The sequence below is a fragment of the Aplidium turbinatum genome, chromosome 16, assembly GCF_918807975.1.
Source record: "Aplidium turbinatum chromosome 16, kaAplTurb1.1, whole genome shotgun sequence".
Lineage (NCBI taxonomy): Eukaryota > Metazoa > Chordata > Ascidiacea > Aplousobranchia > Polyclinidae > Aplidium > Aplidium turbinatum.
Window position 1 is genome coordinate 14,010,519 of NC_137487.1, and position 21,425 is coordinate 14,031,943.

At 36.3% G+C, this 21,425-nt stretch overlaps 1 protein-coding gene across 1 annotated transcript; it reads left to right on the forward strand.

Moving 5' to 3' along the window:
• The first annotated feature begins 213 nt into the window (after positions 1 to 213).
• On the forward strand, positions 214 to 17,796 carry LOC145785244 (uncharacterized). Its single transcript, XM_082596927.1, has 19 exons — positions 214 to 475; positions 1,183 to 1,436; positions 3,109 to 3,158; positions 3,444 to 3,612; positions 5,406 to 5,548; positions 5,952 to 6,133; positions 6,696 to 6,828; positions 6,928 to 7,016; positions 7,197 to 7,328; positions 9,596 to 9,887; positions 11,479 to 11,594; positions 11,724 to 11,867; positions 12,446 to 12,548; positions 13,302 to 13,450; positions 13,796 to 13,866; positions 14,618 to 14,728; positions 15,892 to 15,989; positions 16,419 to 16,596; positions 17,028 to 17,796. Exons 1-19 carry the CDS (start codon positions 214 to 216, stop codon positions 17,148 to 17,150), a joined length of 2,799 nt encoding a protein of 932 aa, XP_082453053.1. The 3' UTR covers positions 17,151 to 17,796.
• The last annotated feature ends 3,629 nt before the right edge of the window (positions 17,797 to 21,425 follow it).

The following is a 21,425-nucleotide window of genomic DNA, read 5'->3' on the forward strand; positions in this document are numbered from 1 at the left end:
ACAAACTTAGGGAACCAAGCTTTGAAATTACTGTACTTAAAATTTTAAACTTACAGTAACTTTTCTTAACACTGGGATAACGACCCTTCAATTAATTTATTTTGTGTAAGATTTCCACTAGAGGCAGCAACAAGCTGTAGATATGATTTTAAAAACACTAGAGAAATAATCGTCTCGTGAGCTCGTGTATTCGCAAATTCAAACATCGGAAGAATGCAAGAAAAGTTTCCAGCCCTTTCTAAGAGTTATATTACTGATGAATTAACGGATTCCAGTGGAATTTCTCTGTCGAATGGCACAGAAAATACAGATTTTCCTTTGTTTTCGTCTAAAGATAGACTGCAGTGGATTGCGCATAAACATAATGGCTCACAAAGGAGTGATCAACTTCAAGATAAGGCATGCAAGGAACATGATAAAAAGTTTACTCCAATATTTCCTAGAATCGACTTTACTCCGAAGGAGAATGAAAAAGGTAAATTTGTCGTAAGTCTGGCCGGTGCCATTAGAATACGACTAGCTCATCGACGAGAGTAATAGAAACACTTTAAATTAATTGGTTAGAAATAGCTTGTTTCTGATTTTCTGTTTCAAGATTATTCTGGGAAAATGTTAATATAAACCTTTGATATTTTTCTGACGAGAATACATAAAGAAGCCTTATGTTTAGTAGCCTATGCTCGATATTAAACTACGGTACAATTTGATCCGCAATTTATTTGAAAAACTTGTGCTTTTAATTTTTAATTCAAAATACGTGTTAACTGCAGTCTAGACTATTTGTGTGGCCACGCTAACAGTTCACAGAGTAACAAAGTGATTTTCAAAGTAAAAATAAATAAAAATTTGACGGACAAATTCTGTTTAAAATGAAACGAACACCAGTGATTTTATTAATGAACAAACAAGTTGTGTACGGTACTGTTTATTGGTTGTGGTATAGGCTACATTGCAAAATACCTCCTAAGGCTACAAAAAATGATTTTGCTGTTATCTAAAAAATATTTTTATTGCTAGTTGAAACTGTAGCCTATTACCGGAAGTAGGCTATATCGTGTACAGTAATTACAATTCTTTATGATTAATATTCTTGTACAGTAGCCTAATTCCAGTTTCGACATCCCCACTCGTAGGCATCATATGATATTTGAACAGCCTCGTGTACAAAATGACAATTTGCAGAGAAAACCAAAATGAAAAGTGATTATCGGTTATCGTCGCGGCCAAAGATCCAGCTTCCGGTCATATCTGCTGCCCCACCAACAGTGGGAAAATACCGGCAACGAGTTAAAGTCGTTCCTGTACAAAATTTGCCTTCTCCGAGTCCGCAAAGGCTGATGTCACCTCCTCCTGCCACCCAGTATTTGATGAGAGAGCAATTTAGAAAAGAACGCAACCAACAAAGTCCGGGATTCAACAAAGCTGATTTGGCAAGAGTAAGTTTCAAGCGTAACTACAAGAAAGCTTAAAGTTTCTACGGGAACCTAAAGCTTCTGTTGAACGCCAGTTGGCCGCGCAGTAGACTTGAAAGTTACATTCTATCTGTTGTCACTCGCACAGCATCAGCTGAAATGGTACTATATGGCTACAAAATGGTACAAAAAGTGTCACTTGATAAAGAAGATAATTTATTTTGAATACCGGTGCGAGTAGGCTACTTTGATTTTTTTTTTAAACGGCGGCGTTTTGCTGAAAGGAAAGCCCTGAAAGAAAGTAAAACAGTGTAGGCCTATATTTGCAATGACTTCAAAAACTAATAAAAACATGTCCTTGAATGGTCGCTTATAACGATTATGTTATAATTGATATCTAAAAATTGCTCGTGTGTGTGTGAAATAATACCCTCTTTCATGTTTTTAGTGTTTTGCAAACAAAATTAACTGGCGAAAAGTTTACAAGAAGGTTTCGGCAACTAAAGCGTTGAAACTTTGAAACAATACAATACAAGCTTTCTTGTTTATAGTCAACACCCTCCATGATTGGATTTAATAAGCCACGACGTTTTCAATTCAGCATTGTCGCCAAACGAATCTTTTCTTCATCGAATTGTTCTTTAGAACATATTGTCGACGTACATTAAACGTCAATCTATATTAAACCAAACTTGAAGCTTAGGCAACCTAAGATGTAAAGACATTTTATATCGGTAGTTCAAAGTTGTGTTAGCATTATTCAAAGACAGTAAGCTAAGGCGACATCCTTGTGCAAAAAGTACCACTTTTAAATTTTTCTGCAAAATATAAATGAAGGCTTGTGTAATATGGCAAGCGTGCTTAAAAAAATAATTATACTCGCTCATAAGAAGTTTGATGGTTTTATGTGTCCTGAAAGGTATCAGGCCTTTTTACATTATTGCAACGTCCCTAGAATTGATATGTGAACTGGTTTAGTTGTCAGTCAATTAAACCTTGTGTTAACAAGTATTGGCAAACAAAATTACAACATGGCCCAACTAATAAAATCAGTCTTTTTTGCATTTACAATCACTGCAGACGTTGAATGACTGCAACAAGGACAGATTTTACCACCTGGGGAGTATTAGCGTTGCCTGACTTTCATTGAGCCAAAATCACTGCACTCCTGGTGTTGCTGTCGCAACGTATCTCAACAAGTCATAATTAACGAGTCAGAGCTGCACAACCACACTAAAATAAGCCTCTAATTTTCACTCAATGATTTCGATAATAACACAACGGGTTGCCTTGAACAAAAGAATTCCTTTCACGAGGTTTAAAATAACGATTCACATGATATTTTCTTTTGCGTTTATATTTCGTTTAACTACGTTTGATTTGTTTTGAAAAACAATTAAAGTACTGCGATTTTGTAACATAAATTTTATGCTGTCATTAAAATTGTCCTTGTGAAAGCAAATCACCTAAGCGAAACTAAAAATCAATAGGTTTTATTTTGTAGCTTATTAGGCTATGTTATCCAAGTAAATTCTTGCCATACGGCAGACCTTTTGGCTTCAACCAACCACTTCCCGGTCAATAAACATGTGTTTTTGCATTGAACCAACAACGTGCACACTCCGCAGTAAGGTGAGGATCAAAATACTTCAAACTTAACTGAAAGTAAAATTCATCAATCAAAGTTGTTTTTCAGATCTTTGATCACTACTCGATATCACGATACCTATCTTCACGAGAAAGCAGGTAATCTCCTACCTCATTATTATTTATAGGATTATTATAGCTAATTGAATGTAATCAGTCAGTAATCAACAATCAACATGCTAAGTCTGAAAAGGACAAGAAAAAGTTAGGATGTGTTAAGGTTGGAAGGATTTGTTAATGTGAGACACGATACGCAAAGACAACATTGAAATGCGTCTTTGAAACGCAAGACCACTTTTACTTTTAAAATTGAAATACCAGCTGCAGTTTGCTCTGATTATTGATCGGACCTGATTGATCTGATGACTGATCTGATAATTTCAGACCAGAAGCTGTCTATGATGATTCTTCTGATCGTTTTGGCTTTGCTGACAAGACTCTTCCATCTTTGAATTACAACACCAATAGAAGAGCAAACAAAACTACGAGTAACAACAAATCTTCCAAGTTGGTGTGGATTCCAAGACTTTCTCAATGGATTTCAGAGGATCAGGTTTGTCCATTTGAAAATGTTTTGATTATGTCAAGATGAGAAATAAAAAAAACTTGAGGGGTGATGTTGGTCCTGTATTTAATTTAAAAAATTAATTTTGGACTACGTACATTGTTTTCAGTCACTTTAAGCTCGATTGCTAGAAGAAACTACAGTAGGCTATTTTGTAAGATAGGCTAATTTGCAACCCATGAAAAAAACAATCTATCAATTAAGAAGCATAATACTAAAATGGAAGTGGACAAATGGGTCTCTTTGTAACACGTCGATCGGTGGTTTGCCATCTCTGTCTTACGGCAATTAAAAAGAGAAATCGGTTACCAGCGGTGGCTTTTCAACAGTTTTCTTTACTTATCAGATTTCTATTAAATTAAATGTGTACATTGACGGGACAAAGCACATTCCTTTTAATTGAAGTTCAATGTTTTGAACTGAAGAGGTCTTGAACTTTAATATCGATTTGAAGATTTCATAACTTCGTTTGAATAATGTTGAAGGACAAATTGGCTGAGATGAAAGGAAATGTTTGTTTATGAACGATATCAAAAAGATGTTCATTTATCCTTGATGTTTCCCAAGTTTGCGAATGATTGCGAAGCATTTAAATACAGTACAACAAGCTTTAACGATCTGTTGCCAGACAAATTCGATGCAGCTTGTTTTTGTAAAGCTTCGTTTCCTTTTATAAAGTTGTCTTTTTAAAATTTACAATGAATAGTTTTTAGTGTTTATAAAATTTACAATGAATAGTTTTTAGTGTTTTGGCCTTTAAAATTTCTTACGATTGTATGGTTTGTGATATCTATCGCGTCCTAACAGCTAAATTTCATTGGATTTCGGCTTGAAGTGTGCCTTGCGGCCTGCTTCCTACGGTGCTAACATGGATCATAAAAAGACAACTTGCAATTGCAGGTGTTTCGAGACATTTAATGTCAAAACGCACCCAAGGTTTTTGGAACATGTTTTTGTAAAACGTCAGTTAATTTAGAAATGCAAATAACTTTTGTATGAAACTGAGTTATGGAACTGAATTGATCCACATAACTTAAAGAGCTTTCAATAAACAACTTATCCAATTGAAAACGTTGCCGATTATAGCAATAAGTGGGCGCATATGGGCCTCTTCAAGCTCTCCATCAAAACCAGTGTAAACAACATTCGTTGGTTTATGTTGTCAGCGAATATCGATCAGTGTTCTGACGTTTGCAGAGCTGCATTTGAAAGCATAAGTTGTTACGCAAGAAGGTTTCGTTCCCGTTTCTTTAATCACTGTTTATTTGACTAAATATTGGTGAAGACAGGAATGCGCAAATAGAAATTACAAAAAGAATGGAGGTAGTGTTAGAACTGTCTGAAAGTGTAGCTGTTATTAGCATCTTAGCATAGGTCTATTCATTGATACTACACTACAAAATGTATATAAAAAGATTTGTAAGGTAATGTTTTCTATAAATTTTCTCTGTTTCTTAACAGCTAGCCTATTCAAGTAGGTTAACAGGTCGACGACTAGTAGAAAACGTTTCCTAGTACCGTACTATGTAAGCCGATAGTATTAGCTCACAACATAACGTAGCCTACTTTAGTAACTAACTGCGCAAGTATTTTAATCCTAAATACATTTGAAAGAGTTAATATGTTTCAAACGTCTACAGATAAGAGTAACACTTTTTTGTTAGAAATTGCAAGTGACCTGCAGTATACTTTTGACCAGGCAAAGTAGGCCTAAAGATAGCGTGATGATATCTAATAATTATATACCAATTCACATAAATTATAGGCTACTTGCTTTCCAGAATCGACCAATACAATATTTGAAACTAGGCGGAGGCGCAAACATGAATCTCCGAAGACAGCCGATTTGTTGTAGTTACCACGACTTCTTCCACAAGAACTTAAATTGGGATGTTAGGGAATGGAAACCCACTCCTTGCCCAAGGTGCAATACTACGGCGTACTTTAGACAATAAAAATTTCTTTGATGTTAATGTATCAGTGTGCTGCAAAAAAAATGCATTTTTAAGAACGTGGTAAAGTTTTTAGAATTTCCTAGCTTAAGTGTGGCGTTATGTTACCGTATACAACTAACTGACATGTGCTACTTTTTAGCCTATCAATAAAAAAAAAATTGTAAACTTTCGAGAGATTGGTTTACCCCTACTCTACCCTGTATTAAATCGCGTTTGTAGGCTCATATTTCTTTCACAAACATCCTGACTATGCTCAACTGCATTCTAAACAACCTGCAAGTAGCCGATACATAGCAACAAAGTTTCAGTCAGGAATGTTTGCCCAAATTTTGTAGCTTTTCAATGTAACGACGATGGTGGTTATTTTTTCAGATATTTGCATCACCATCATCATCAACAACAATATCAGCCACACAAAAAGAAAGTCAATTTTTCTTCTGTTCTGAATGCAAGCAAGAAAAGAAAACCTCTAACTATTCCGCGTGATCCATTCACGTCAAAGAATAAGCGAAATATTGAGAGACCATGGCTGGGAAAATTGAAACCAACACAAGGTAAGCTGGCTACGTATGTTCTCGTGAATGTACAGCTTATGTCTCAAGGTCAATCCAGTTATGACACAGCGTTTTTTTTTTTTTTTTGTAGCAATACAAACCACGTTTCAGGTGTTTTCAGAAGCTTTTAATTCTGTAATTTTGTTTTCCAACGATTGGAAAAAAACGAATTTAACAATCTATTTAAAAGTTGTTTTTTTGCCACTTCGCTTTCCTGAAAACTCGGCAAAAAAGAACTCGAATAAAGAAGTTTACTTTGTTTTAATATTGGACACGGAACACACGTTTTAGGGAAAGAGAATCTTCAAAATTAAAGTTTTATTTAACTGTGTAATTCTTCATTTTCATATCTCAAGTGTAGCAATTTACTTGAAACTTTTTTCTAAAAAGTTAGTTTTAGTTTTGACCACACTGTTGGCACCATTACCTTAACGAAACAATAAATAAATCATAAGATAAAAAGATTTCCATGATTGTAAAAGTTCGTGATTTTCAATTTTAATGTTTTAGAAAATTTTCACTTTTATTTTTGTTCCTTTTTTTTATGCTAATGCCATAACAGTTGAACCACGTCATCCGTCTGTAACTCTGGTGTTGCCAAGAGCGAGTGATGATGCTTGTCCATCTCATTGGATGGTAGATAATTCCACAATGACAGAAGATTCAGGATCAGATGTGATGAGCATACAGACCAGGTTAGTGGGCTTCATTGTTTACTTTAATTGCATCTGTTGATGAAAATATGTGCAACTATAGAGTTTAATAAATTCTGAGTTTATTTAATATAATTTCAGCTTTTATTCTACACCGTCGTTAATTTCCACAATATCAAGGAAGCCACAGCAGGTGAAGAAACGAACAAAAGTGAACATGGCTGACAAAGGTAGTGAGAAATCTTTTTTATCACTTGGGCTGATAGAATTTTAAAAAAGTTCTAACCTACTGTATAAACTTTTGTAGAGGTTTTCGCCATATTGAAGGCTTGCGTTGGTCTATAGTTAAGTCTATTTCCATTTTCTTTTTGTTTTAACTTCATCGACTATTTCATGAATATATTTTCAAGCTTGTGATGTAATGACACCACATCCAACAAACTCACGTGAACCCAGCTGCTACACAGAGGACACTGACCACAAGGAAGACTTTGACCAAATTGAAGACTTGTCTCTATTTTCCCCTATTGTCAACCATGACGGTAATAAAGTGTTACAAGTAGGCTAATTTAGAAGTCGGTTACACTCCTGCTCAGTTGTGCTTCTTTATTCATCAGAATAATAATTCAACTTGCTCACAGCTTGCCATACGTTAGTAGACTTGGTTATCAAGTTAAGTAATCTACAGGTCAAACGAGTTCTTTTAAATATAGCTAACTACTGTAGCATCAATAACTTTTATGCAAATACTGTCTTAGCTGGGAAAAATTTCTTTGATTTGAGTTTGTTGTCTTGTGAATATTAACCTACCAGTGGGGTTCAGAAAGTAGCAAAATAAAAGTGTAGGGCAGACTATTCTATGGAAGGCTGTTGGCTACTTAGCTAGAAAAATACGTTTATTTTACATTGAATCGTCGTCTGCAAACGTATTACGCCAAAAAGAAACAAAGCTCTGAAAAAGCTTTCGTTTTGTTTCTACTGTAATACTCTTTTGGCAATAATAACCTAACGCTGTACTTTTATCTTTGCTTGTTCATCTTGAAAATGCATGTTTATCAAATGTTGTGAAATTAGGTTAGGCTATGCCTTTAGTTAGTTTATAAAGGAAAAACCTTCTTCTGCATGCAATTAGTCTATATCTTTAAGTTTCTAGGCTGTTTTGTTATTCCAGGTTGGTCTAAAAATTTTAAAACTAAATTTTACAATTGTTGAAAAATTATCTAGTAGCCAACATTCATGAAAAATAAACTTCTACGCCATAGCATCATTTCACAAATTGGGACTAGGTGGGCAAATTTTCAAAAAAGGGCACTTTTAGCACGAGAGTTATGTAAAAAAGGGCACTTTTCGCGCGTAAATGATGAAAAAAGGGGCATTTTTTTCCCGAGGGTAAAACATGTAAGCTTAAAAATGTAGACTTCTCAGGCAAATTTTCCGTAAACGGCATATTATAGCAGTAGCGTAGCCAGGAATTTTGAATGGGGGGTTTTGACGACCCAGCAGCGGGGGGTCTGGGGGGCCTCCCCCAGAAAATTTTGAAAAATTACTTTAAATTTGGTGCATTCTGAGAGCATTTTCAACAAAAATGTGGGGTGGGTATGAATATTCCTGTAAAATGGTGCTGTCCGGTGGCATAGCGAAAGGATAAGATCATGTTTTCTTCGGCATTTTTGCAAATAAAGCTAAGTCTCTATGTTTTCTTGTTGCTAATTCCTGGCTGAGATGTTTGGTATTGGCAAAACTCGCTCTTTCAATACAGTTTTTTGGTAATTTTTTTTAGACTGAAAGCATCATTATCAATATCGTGACGTCACACGCGTGCCAAAGGAGGGGTTGTAACCCTCAAACCCCCCTCTTGGCTACGCCAATGTATTATAGCCTACCTAGACTAAAATTTTGAGACCCATAGGCTAATTGATTCCTATATTCACATTTCCCGCCCAGCGTCCACAATATTTTATAAATAATATTGTAATAAAATTTAATCTAGCAACATTTAGTTGCAGAGGTCTCTTGTAGGCTACTAAAGTGAAAAGAAGCAACTACGATAATCTATGAAACACAACTGCTAGTCTGCTAAGATATTATAATGAGTTGAATCTTTGCAGAATTAGATGATTCTAAATAGCTGGTATTTTATTTTGATGAAAATCAGGAAACAAACTTAATTTAGAATCTCACACAAAATTTGAGGTACTCACAACACAAGTTGCTAATTAATCTGCTTGAATGGAACATTAAGGATAATAAGTAAGGTCAAAAGTAGGCTCATAAGTTCTAAATGTATGCTGAAGCTTTCCATTTAGCTGTTCATTTTTTAACTTGGCTCTAACTTAAACAAAAGTTAAGTCTTAAAAATTGCCCACCTAGTTTCAAACTAAGGGGGCAAAGAAAGGGCTAGGGGGGCAATTGCCCACTTAGTTTATATGTGAAAAGATGCTATGTTCTACGCTGCATAAAGTAAAGCAGGGGCTGATTCATTTCATAAAATTAACATTAGTAACTTTTTGATCACTCAACCAAAGTGTATCAAAATTTCTTGGAAGGCACAACTTGATACCGCTCAAGCGCTTATTCAAGACTACTGCGTTGAGACTGCTTCTTTGTCTTTTTTTTTCTACTGGATTTAAACCAAACTACAAAAGCTTGGCACTATTTTTAAATTCATTTTATATTATTTAGTGTTTAGACGACCTGAGACGACTAGGTGCTCAAGTTAAGACATAAAAATTATTCAATTACCGGTAGGGCTGGATTGTAGTCTTGTTTTGCGCATATCAGTAAACAACCATTGCATGTTCACTAACAGATGCGGAGGTAACAAACTTTGAGAAGGACGCGTCTTTCCACGATTTCATAAACACAACCCCAACATCTCCAAAGAAAACAAAAGAAGATTCTTCTATGATCCAAAAACCTTTGGAAAGTGAAGATACCTTTGTGGAATTAGATGGAGCAAGTAAGCTTCCAAGCGTTGAAGAACAAGATGACAAAAGCGAGACTGTGCAGCCATCCAATGGAGCTGATGAAGATCCAAATTTTTCTGAAATTTTTTATGAAAAAGGAGATGGTGATTCCACAATAGGAGAAGGCGCAGGAAAGTTTTCAATTTTTAAAGAGATTAGAAGTTTTGTTGATGTATTTAGTCTTTGATCTACATTAGCCTAAGCGACGTAATGTCGCATACGCTATAAACTAGCTCAGTGGCTCCCAACCTTTCTAAGCCTACGGCACCCTTCAAAAGATAAACAATATTTTGTGGCACCCCGTAGCAGATCAACAATCTTTCACCTTGAATGCACCAGGCTGTTGAAATAATTCTTAACCGTTTCATATCTAACACTTAAAAGATGGTATTCATAACTTCTGTGCTTGACTTTCAACTTTAATGCAGTGTGGAGAAAAGTAGGCAAGTTTGCTTGTCATGCCCTTGGGGAAGCGGGAAGGCAATTAACGATAAAACCTTAGAAAATCAACGTAATGATAGTAACGCTTCAATTTTACGTGAAAATTGAATGCCACTTTGAACTGCTGTCATTTTCAAAACAATAAAATAAAGTTTACTTGTTTCAAAGTCAGTGTGAAATTTAAGATATTGCTTTTCTCCTTAGCAGACAAAATGGGCAAAAAACCTTCCATTCTATGCACATTGCACAGCATTCACCTACCAAATCACAATCAACAATCCGCACAGCTTTTAGGCTACAGACATTGACATCACCACGCCACAACAGTTTAAGGGTGCCACACTAAAAATTTGTGACTACTAAACTTGGCATACCGGATGACAAAAAATGGTCCTTAATTAAATTAAGGACAAAATTATGTAACACAAACAATCGTGTAAAATTTTTTTATTGGCAACAATGACCTTAGCTAACCATTTGAAAACACATAATATGAATATGAAAAATATCTCGTGGCACCTCAGAGTTTTGTAGGGAACAGCCCCGGTTGGGAACCACTGGGCCAGTTTGTTGATTGATTCTGGAAACCTTTATCCTGGGACCGAAAAAGCTTTCTGGTCATTTTGCACATGCCTAGAGGCTTTAAACTAAGCATCAACCACGCAGACCTGGTTACCGAACTGACAAAGTAAAGCTTTCGCTTGTTGAAGTGTTGTCTGTAAATTATTTCATCTACTAGTTTCCGCTGAATGAAAAACTGTGCTTGAAATGCATTGCTCAAGCGCACACCCCCGAGAGTCGAACCAGCATTGCTTAATCTTGAAGTTTCTTCGCTCATAAGAAAATCCAATTTCTATAGCCTACGGCAGTAGCATACAGTACACTCACAAGCTCTATTTAGTCTACAATAATATTAAGTTATTTGCCTTTTTATTAATCACGAAATGTAATTGCTGAAAATACAATAACCTAATAGGCCTACTTGTGGTTCATTTCATATTGCATGTGAATGCTTGATAAGGTGTTTGAAACACTACTTTTGAAAATAGACTACTATTTGAAACATTACGTCTGCCTGCATTGAAGTAGACCTAGACGTAATGCTGAACTGCATATTATGCAACATCATGAAATAACTTGCTAGTTTCAAACTCCATCCATTGTGTTGAAGTGAATGATATGTTCTGCTTGTTTACACGTTTGCATGCAAGGTAATGGAATCGATGATAGAATTTAGCGTATTGGCTTAGATCTTACAATGATTAGTGACTCAATTTTTAGAAAGCGCAGATGATTTCTACAGCGCCATCATTGCTAACGATTCTGAAGAAAGTTTCCAGAAAATGACAGAAACAGGCGAAACAGCCGACTTGCAATACTCACCAATTCCCATGCTAAAATGTTAGTTTTTCTTTGTTCAATGCTTCATCACTAACAATGTGTTTTACTTGAATCATTTCCAAGTTTAAAAATGCTCATGACTATTAAGCCATACAAAGTAAACTATTTTGCTCATGTATTTATTGACAGCAAAAGCAAAACCACCACCTCCACGACTGCTTCTTCCTTCTCCTAAACTGATCACACAAGACAGGGAGAACAACAAACCCACGAATCAAGATAATGTTTCAAAGAAGAAAGATATTGTTGTAGTTCCGTTGCCGAAATTCCTAGGTACAGTCATGTATGAAAGTAATTTGCTATCTCGTTTTGAGACCACTATTTCAGGTACTGCATCAATAATAATGTTTTGAAGTTTGTTTTCCAGTAGTCTAGTGATAAAAAGAAATGAAAGGGTGGGAAGGCACAGCGGATGAGGCGTTGGCTTTCCAATAATGCGAACCTTACCTAGTACGAAGGTTAAGCTGGTTGTTGATGAACCCTAAATGAATACTCTAAATAGTGAGACGTAGATGTTAAAAAAAGACTACCAAGAGAAAGGTAGGCTACTGGCCACCCTACTCCCGTTAATGCCAATGAGAACCTCATATTCTCCTTTACCGAGGCTCATAACCGAGTACGTAACTTTTAGACCATTAGAAAACACATGGAGTGGCCAAGACTAAAGATATGCTGGTATCAGTGACACAACAATTTTAATACTGGTAAGAAAATAATGACCAGGTTTTATTGTTCTTCCACAACGAAACCAATCTCTTTACTGAAAACAATTATGCAAATCAGAGCTTTGATTTCAGAAATTTATTATATTCAACAAACATAAAATTATCTGATATGACGTGTATTTTCAGATCGACCAGTTAGTTCAAAGTCGTGCAGGTCAGGACGCACAACAATATCAATCCATTCACCATCACCAACGCTTTCTCGTAAAAGAAGAGGGAAAGTTGTTCGGTATGTAAGTTACAGGCAAATACACCATCATCGCTTATCTGTATGTCGAACGTGGTCATTCCAAATCGCTTCAAATGTATTTTTTGTTAAAACTCCTTTATATTTGTCTTTAACGTTTAGGCTAACGGTACGTTGAAACCATGTAAGATCAGCAATTGAAAGATAAACAACTTTTTTATTACAACTTCGATCAACCATCCACCAAGTTACAGCTGTAAAATATATAACACGGCATCGCACAATATCACTAAAGCACAGAACAGAAGACAACTGAAAGAAGAGTTTCGACCCTCTACCTAAAAGTAAATTTTGGAACAATTTTGTTTGTAGCCTATGTTGCCCCGTTTTCACCTACTACTTGATAATAACGTTATGGTTTTATTTATTGTCGAGCTACAACAGCTATACGGTCTTTAAGCGAGAGAGCTCATTTTTAATTTTATATCAGGTTTACGGTCGATGTCATCACATTATTACCCGACTCATTCTCACTGCGTTATGCAAGAAAGAACGCAATCGGTACCGTTTTTAAAGTCTTCAGTTTGACCCGACTTGGAATCGATCTCAGATCTACCAGCACCAGAGCCGAAGATGAAACCACTCGGCCACTGAGCTGCTCTTTTAACGTACTTTACAATTGTCTCGCTGATTGTTGGCGTAATTTCTAAATTACGCCTTTGCTTTTAGAAGATCTATAGACTGAGTGCATTATTTGTAGAGATAATAACTTCGAATAACAGGCTTTGCTTTCAGCGATACGACACTGGCTGATGAAATGAATCGCGCGAGACTTGCTGAAGAACGTAGAAAAAGAGCGACTGAGCTGTTTGAAAAATTAAAGCAAGAAAGAACAGTTCCACCTCTTTCTACTTCAACAAGCCCAGTAGAAAATTTTGAGGATGGTACGATTAATTCATGGCTTTATTTTTCAAGATAAGTCACTGAAAATATCGAAAGAATTAAACTCACTTTCTAATGAGTGAGTAAAATTAGGCCTATAGGCTGTTGCAAAAATAAGAAATTTTCAAAAGTTGTAGCCTAATAACGATAACTAAAGTCGTTGCAATGTTTGTTCATAGCTTGTTTATTCAATAGATTTTATCTTGTAAGTTTTTTTTTTAGAAAATCATTGTAGCCTATTGGTTAAAGACGACTCTTGGAATGGGAGTTTTGCTGTATTTGTTCTTTGTTTATATGCAGGTCACAGCTGAGGGTGATCAATAAATATCTTTATTGTTTTTTTTCAGATAATTTTTTAAACAAGTTTTCCATTTTAAATTCCAATAAAATTGAAGCTTTTAGAAAAATATTTGATTCGGTAAGTGCAACATTGTGACCTCACTTATGTGCCCGATAACATTTAATGACAAATTTAGATGTGTTAAAACCCCTTAGTAAACGCCCGTATGAATGCTCCTATACACAACCAATCCAACGACATGCAGCGATCATAGCCACATAATCACTTAATTCAGCTGACGTTACCATCATTGTGTAATCCAAGTTGATCATATGTTTAATGTTTTATATGAAAATCCATGGCCACCTGGAGTTGCGGCCTGATTTGTCGGATTTTGATTACAGCTACTGCTAGTGTTTGGCTGACATTTTTTTACTTTTTGCTGTTTCCTAATGATATAAAAGCTTTTTGTTGCCTTGGGGAAGCAGTAGCAAGTGAGAAAAAGTAAGTTGAAAAACGCTTAATCAGACTGTTATTGAAAAATTAACAGTATGACTAAAATTTTCGAAATCAAATTTTCTTTGTTTTTCTACATCTGATGATGTTAAAACCTATTGTGTCATCTGGAAAAAACAGTAAAAAAAGCGTAAAAATATATTTTTTAATAAAATTTGTTTAAACATTCGCCAAAAGTTAGCAAAATTTGGAAATTTTTGCAAATGGACAAATCAGGCCGTATCTTTAGGTAGCCATGGGAAATCTTCCATGTGTAGGCTACGGTATTGTGGAGTAGAGTATGTAAATGTTGAATTGATGTAAAATAAGCTTTTACACTGCAGCTAGTAATTGTTAGGCTATCAGCTTCAACTGCAAATATGTTGCATTTTAGGTAGACATTGATGAAGATGGGTACTTAGACTGTGAAGAACTTCTATTGGCTATACAAAAAGTCTTACCTAATGACTCTTTGAAAGAATCTCATATCAATCACATTTACAGGGTTTGTGAAAAAGAATGGCAGTTTCTGCTTTGCTCTTTATTTCAGGAAAAAATGTTGTGTTTCATATAAACAGATTTCGTTTTCATCATAAATATTTCAATGCAGCAATCTGATGCAGTAAATTGGCAATAGTCTCTCTGCTATAGTGAAAAAGTGGACTGTGAACTGGATCGGTTTTTATTAGAACTCGTGTTTATAAAGTTATATGTGAATTATAAATAGTTCGAGTTTGGCGATTTTTTATGGTTTCAACTTCGGAAAAATATCATTTTTTTGACGAGCATGTCAATGTAAAGAAAGCGACACCTTCTCATGACATGGCTTCACATTCAGTCAAAACAACTTAACGAAATAAAGATTTAACATTATTTTTTAGTTTTTAAGAATCAAACATGCTTAAACAGGCGTTAGGCTACATCAGTGGTTCTTAACCTTTTCCCCAGTGCCTCTTTTCAGAGATTTCCATAGTCTGGCGTGCGTCCACTATAATATAAGGGCTGTACAAAAGATGATGAGTGATACAGTGGAGTTGTATCGGATTCTGCATTGTAGCGTTGTGCAGTTAGGAAATTAAAACTTTAATTCTGAGAATATGGTAAGACTTTCAGAGATTAGGGGCAGTATTTTACTCAGTTTTCAACTTCAGCATGCATGTGCCCCAAGCAAATAAGCAGTGAAGAAAATATTGTTTCACTTTCTGAATATACCACCCCCTGATTATTTCTGCTCCTCTAAAAGTCAACAGCGCCCCTTAGGGTGCATTGGTGCCCAGGTTAAGAACCATTGCATTACATTATCAACTGCATTAAACTCTGGTAATTTAAAAAAAATGGTGTAGGCTATAGTTGTTTTCTCTGTATTTGGAGCTATAGGCTATACCATCATAGTTGTTGCTGATTTTTTTTGCGCTTATTGACTTACACAAGTTGGCTTTTATGGTTTGCGAGTTCTTTTATTGCTTCATGGACCGAATGTTTTGATCAGTTTTTGAAGGTTAGAGCAAATGCAAACAGTAGGCTAAAGTTTGATTACACTATAACCTGGATTTATTTCGGACTTACGTTCCAGTTCTGGAACTTTTATTGTTCCAGTTTGAGTGCGACAAAACAAACGACGTTGCAGTTTGCAGCTCAAGCAAAAATATTCATCGTTTTTATATGCAGTTGCTTGATCTTGCAAACCAAGACATATTATCAAAGAAGACAGGATTTACGTTGTTCTCAATCATAGCGTCGTTGGCTCAGAAAATCACCACCTTAAAGTAAGTTTTTAAAGTTAGGCCTAGCCTACTCGGCTAATTGGGTAAACTGGCAAAGTTAGAGATGGTTGGAATAAGCTCAAATGCCTTTATAGAAAATTAGCCATTTCCAACTTTTGTTCTAGAAAAACGCTGTGGTTGTCTTAAACACCTAGTCCTAAATGAAATGGGCTTAAATAGAAATATGTAAGCCTAGCCTATAATAGGCTAAATAGAGAAAAATTTGTAGCCTGTATTAGGCTTTCATATCGTAATAGGTTTCCGATTATATCTATGCATAGTGTAGAATAATTATGTTGGGCTACTAAAACCACGTAGGGTAATAAATTTTAAACTTTCAACAGTTTTCTTTCAAAAAGTAAGCTGGGCCTGCACTCCTGCAGCCTAACGTTTTATTTTTGACCATCGTTGTTTTTTTGTTTACTTTTTTAGTGATTTCATGCAAGGTCTTGTTGATCGTTTTGATTTTCAATCCCTTGACACAAAAATGTGGAAAGCTCGCCAGCTTTTCAATCATTATGTTGATGATGCTGAGGCACAAACTATATCAATGCAGAGTTTGTGGATCGAATTGAAAGCTGGTGGAGTGTCAAAAAGGCATGAAAATAAGGTAAAGAATAAATAATTAGCTAATGATCATTCAAACGCATTCAGCGTTCTTGCGTATGAGCCAGCCAGCTAATCTTAGCAGATAAAAAAGTTTATGAAATACTGTAGGCTATCCTAAGCTAAATACAATTAAAGTCACGAAAAAGGGGAAAGCTGTTGCATAGCTAGGCTTTTGGTCACATCTAGTGGCACTTGCATTGCATTTAGCCTAAGTTATGTTTTCTATCCACGCTAGCTCGATCGATTTATGTTTATTTTATTTATATAGGCCTATTCTTTTTTATTCTGGGTTCTTGCTGAATTGCCCATTTTCTAACGTACGGTAGCCTATAGCTTACTGAGCTGGCTGGGCTACAACTATGTTTTTCAAGTTAATTCTCCATGGAAATTCATTGGTGGGCAGTTTTTAAGTTATTTTATGGTGTTGTTTAGATTCGAGATTCATTGAAGCACCTGCCACATTTGGACGTATTGGATTTTATGACCTATCTTCCTTTATTTACGTTTACGTATTCTCACGCGGTTAAACACCCACTTCGAGAAGAGATTGTATAAAACATTTACAGAATTTTGCAACCAAAAAGATTTAAAAAATTGCGTGGCATTGGTTAGATATGGGTTGGAGTAGGATCAAAAATTTGTCAGATATGAATTTATCTCGTGCAATTGTTGATTGTCATGAATGTAGGCCTAGATCTATTAACAATCCTACTGTGCTTGGCATTGGAAAAGCAGGAAATCACGAATGTGTGAGATTTCAACCTATAGGCTATTCCTCATCCATATCATAGGATTATTTGGCTTCAACCTAAGAAAATTCTATTAATAAGAATATTATCATACCTTGAATGAACAGACGTATACTTCCGACAGGCACATAAAAATGGGCAAATTTACGTCAGACAAAAACTGAAAGTACGGTAGGCTATTTTTCAGCTTTGGACATTTTTCATAAGAGATCAGAGTCAGACATAGCCTAGGCTAGGCTATCATCTTAACATTTATACTCTTGACCATTTAGTTTTTCCGAATTTCTTTGTCTAGAAATTTAATTCAAAACATAATAGGCTACAGCTAAATTGTTGCTTGTGGTTGAAGAGTTGTTATTGGGGCTGCATAACTCCTCAAGCAGGCTCCAAGCACACTTTTTTTCTTACTGCTCATGCTTCTCTTTTTTACCTTTTCGAAACTCACACTCTTTCCCTTACAGCTCATGGTTCTCTTTCTTCCTTGTTAATTCTATGGTCATGTGTAACAGTTTACCGGTAGGCTACCTGAGTTGATTGATTACGGTACCGAAAGTTTATCAGTTGCCAGGTTAGCGTTTTTACATAAGGATAGTGCATTACATCACGGGACGCACAACTCCGTTGTTCCGCCAACATTAGAAGGGTCAGTTGCCATTTGACATTTTTTACGCTTTGCTGCTGGCTTTCTTTTAACGCATAAACATTAAATTACTTCAAAATCAACCCCACTCTTCTTATATACCGTAGGGGAAGGTGAGGTAAGTTGTGCCAGTGGGTAAGTTGAGCCACCCCCTGTAACTCGAAAAATAAAAATCGCATCAACTTTCTACTGCCATCTACCTGACCGTTTATCTTATATGGAGCTGTTCTGTAAATATTATAGGCCTTTGTCTTGTAGAAAGACAGAAAAACTGTTTTTAGTGATTTTGGGATGTTTTTTGAACTTTTTAAAAAAAAAGATTTTTTGAGTTGTACAAAATGTCTGTGGCATTCACTTGTATTGATATGTCTAACAGTAATCACTAATGTTAGCTTATTCAGAAACTATTAAAGTGAGGTTGCTAGCTCATATATGACTGGAGAAATTCCCGTTTAACTTTTAATGGCGGCCTTGAGGTAAGTTGAGCCAGTGATGTACAGGTAAGTTGAGCCGGTGGCTCAACTTACTTCAGCTGCCAGTGTTAAGTGATGATATATGTAGTCATTAAATAGATAACAGAGTGTATTTTACTTTTTAATAGTCTAAATCTCTGGAAAAATAATTTGTCCATTAGTCTATTGAAGTTTGAACTTATTTGTAACCTGAAGCCTACTAGCAACATGCAAGGGAAAACCCGACCTGTGCATTACATTGGTAAAATCGAATGCTTCAATGAAGATGGAGAAATTGAGGCCAACTTTTTAAGAAAAGTGCCTGGAGAGTCCGAGGAAAAGTTGTCCTTTGTCGTTAAAGCAGACGATGAGTGTGCTTTTCTTAAAAAGGATGTTGTTAAAGCTTCCTCACACGACCACTTGGAGAAACTTTCTGCCGTCAGCAGAAATTCCGGTTTCCATTCTCTCTTGATCAGTGGCATATGGGATAAGTTTACATCTGACAGACAACGGAAATTGATTTAGAAAATTCACATTTGGAGGTTTATTTAATCAGGATTGTGTATTAATTCATCGTTTTATTTTCTGTTCTGCAGCTCAGTTAACACGATCTGCTAGTACTACATTGATTCAACGTCTGTTGACGTTTAATCAACGAAAGTGGCAGATTTGTCGGCTGGGAAGTGCGCAATTTCCAGTCGAACTGTCACAACAAAATAAATTTATCCTTTCACATGTTGTTCTTTCTTCCTGGTAGCAGCTATGTGAACTGCTACCCAACCTGTCTTCTTTCTTACTTTCGACTCAAGTTCCACATGTGTTGAGTGAAGATTACATATTGTCAACAAGAGACTGGATCAATTGTGAAGTGGAATAGTCACTGCACACTCTAATACGTCCGTCCGATAGATTTATCACATCGTACTTAAGACCGCAGAAGAACTTGGTTTAAGTGCGGCACACTGGACGAACCACATGTGGAACACGGAGTGGCAAAATCACACCTCCACGCTCCGTGACTTCATACCCGACGCCGATCTCCGTCCACTAGGGATGTCCCTCGCAAGGCTTGCGTGGGTCAGGCTTAACCGCCTGCGAACTGGCGTCGGCCGCTTTCGTTCGGACATGCACAAGTGGGGCCTGGCTCCTTCATCAGAATGCGAGTGTGGTGCAACGGAACAGACCGCAGACCATGTCATCCACCACTGCCTAACCCACCGGCCTCCACACGGTGCGCATGGTCTGAGGGTCCTGGACAACGAGACTGCTGAGTGGCTGAAGATTTCCTGCCCTCCAATCTAGCCTGGAAAGATCGCTCATACGCCATCATCATCATCACATCGTAAAAGGCCGAACCACGTTTCGCCAAGCAGCGAAAGCACGAGTTAGTGAACAGAGAAAAAATAATGAGAGGTTGTCGCTCAAGCATGACAGTGCATCGCAATGATGACGTCACCATTGCGTCACAGTCCATGTTACAATTCGGGACAAATAGCTGGGCAATAATTTCGTGAACATATGAATTGCATTTTATATGTAGGCTACCATCGCTACAGCTTCTGTTATTGAACTTAAATGAGTGGCTCAACTTTCTTCACACCCCGGCTCAACTTACCACGTGGGGTAGGTAAGTTGAGCCAAAATGACATAATATTTAAAACATGTCTTTTTTCAATATTTTTATGAGTTATGAAAAAATTTTTTTTGTTAAATTAAAGCCAAAGCATCAACCGTTATGCTGCCAGTTTCACTTTTATTGTAAACCAAGCGGTTTTCTTAGTAGAAGCGTTTAAGTAAAAAGTGGCTCAACTTACCTCATCCTCCCCTAACCTATAAAAAGTACATTATTTTGTAAAACAAAAAAAATCGTAGCCTTTCTGATGTTGCGGAAAGGCAAAAAGCGGATGTAGTTTCGCAACCCTATGATCTAGGCCTACAATCCCTAGTTTTTACAGCCGAATTGGGCTCCTTTTGATCTTGGCTGGCATTTTAATTTTCGGTTTGGCTGGTAGCGGTTTTTTGGGCTTCTTTTAAATATATCATTTGTGAATTACGGTATTGATGTTACATTGTCATCATAAAAAGCAATCAACATCTCTGCTTTGCGGACAACTGGAGTGAAATATTGAGTGCTGAAGATTTTAGACTTTTAGTAGCCTACTTTTAGACCAACAGTAAGTTTATAAGATAATCAGACTGTCAGGCATCAGCAGTTAATGTCTTAGACACGGTCAGGTAAAGACACTGATCAGTCACTACGTTGGTTCTATGAAACTGAGCTGCAGACGACAAATAAAAAAACTTTCGCAAGCAACCGTAATATTTTATGAAAGGGTTTACAATTTTTTTGGAGAATTAGAGTGATATTTTTTGAACGAAGTCTGTTTTTCTTAGCATTTTGGTCATTTTAACTGTGCGAACGATTTTTATATGTTTTGACTCTTCTTTTTAGCTGCTTGCAAAAAAATTAGGTTGGTTTGAAACCTGCTTTTGGCTAGAATTTGTTTTAGGTTCCACCTAAGTGACATCACTTTTTGGTTGACCCCACAGACATGGTATTACAAATAAAATAAATAAATTGAAAAATATTTAAATTTTTACCTTCTCAAAAAGCCAGAATGACAATTTTAAGCGTTGATTAATTTTAAAAAAAAGTTAATTTAACTTAGTTCCAAAGTTTTTGCTTTTGTATCATTTACCGACGTGCTTGGCAGAATTTCGACTTGTTAAAGTGGCTACCGGTACCGGTTTCTTCAGTGGAAAAGACTAGAACATCACACGCCCAGGACGAAAGAGAAAATTGAATTGAGTCCTCAGTCCTGTCTTTGTCATGAGTTACCAAGGGGGGTGGGGGGGGACTTATATACGGTACCAGTCCCAGGTATAACCTGTCCCTCCCCCACCCCTCATGGTAACTCATGACAAAGACAGGACTCAATTCAATTTTCTCTTTCGCCTTGGCCGTGTGATGTTCTAGGCATTACCTTCT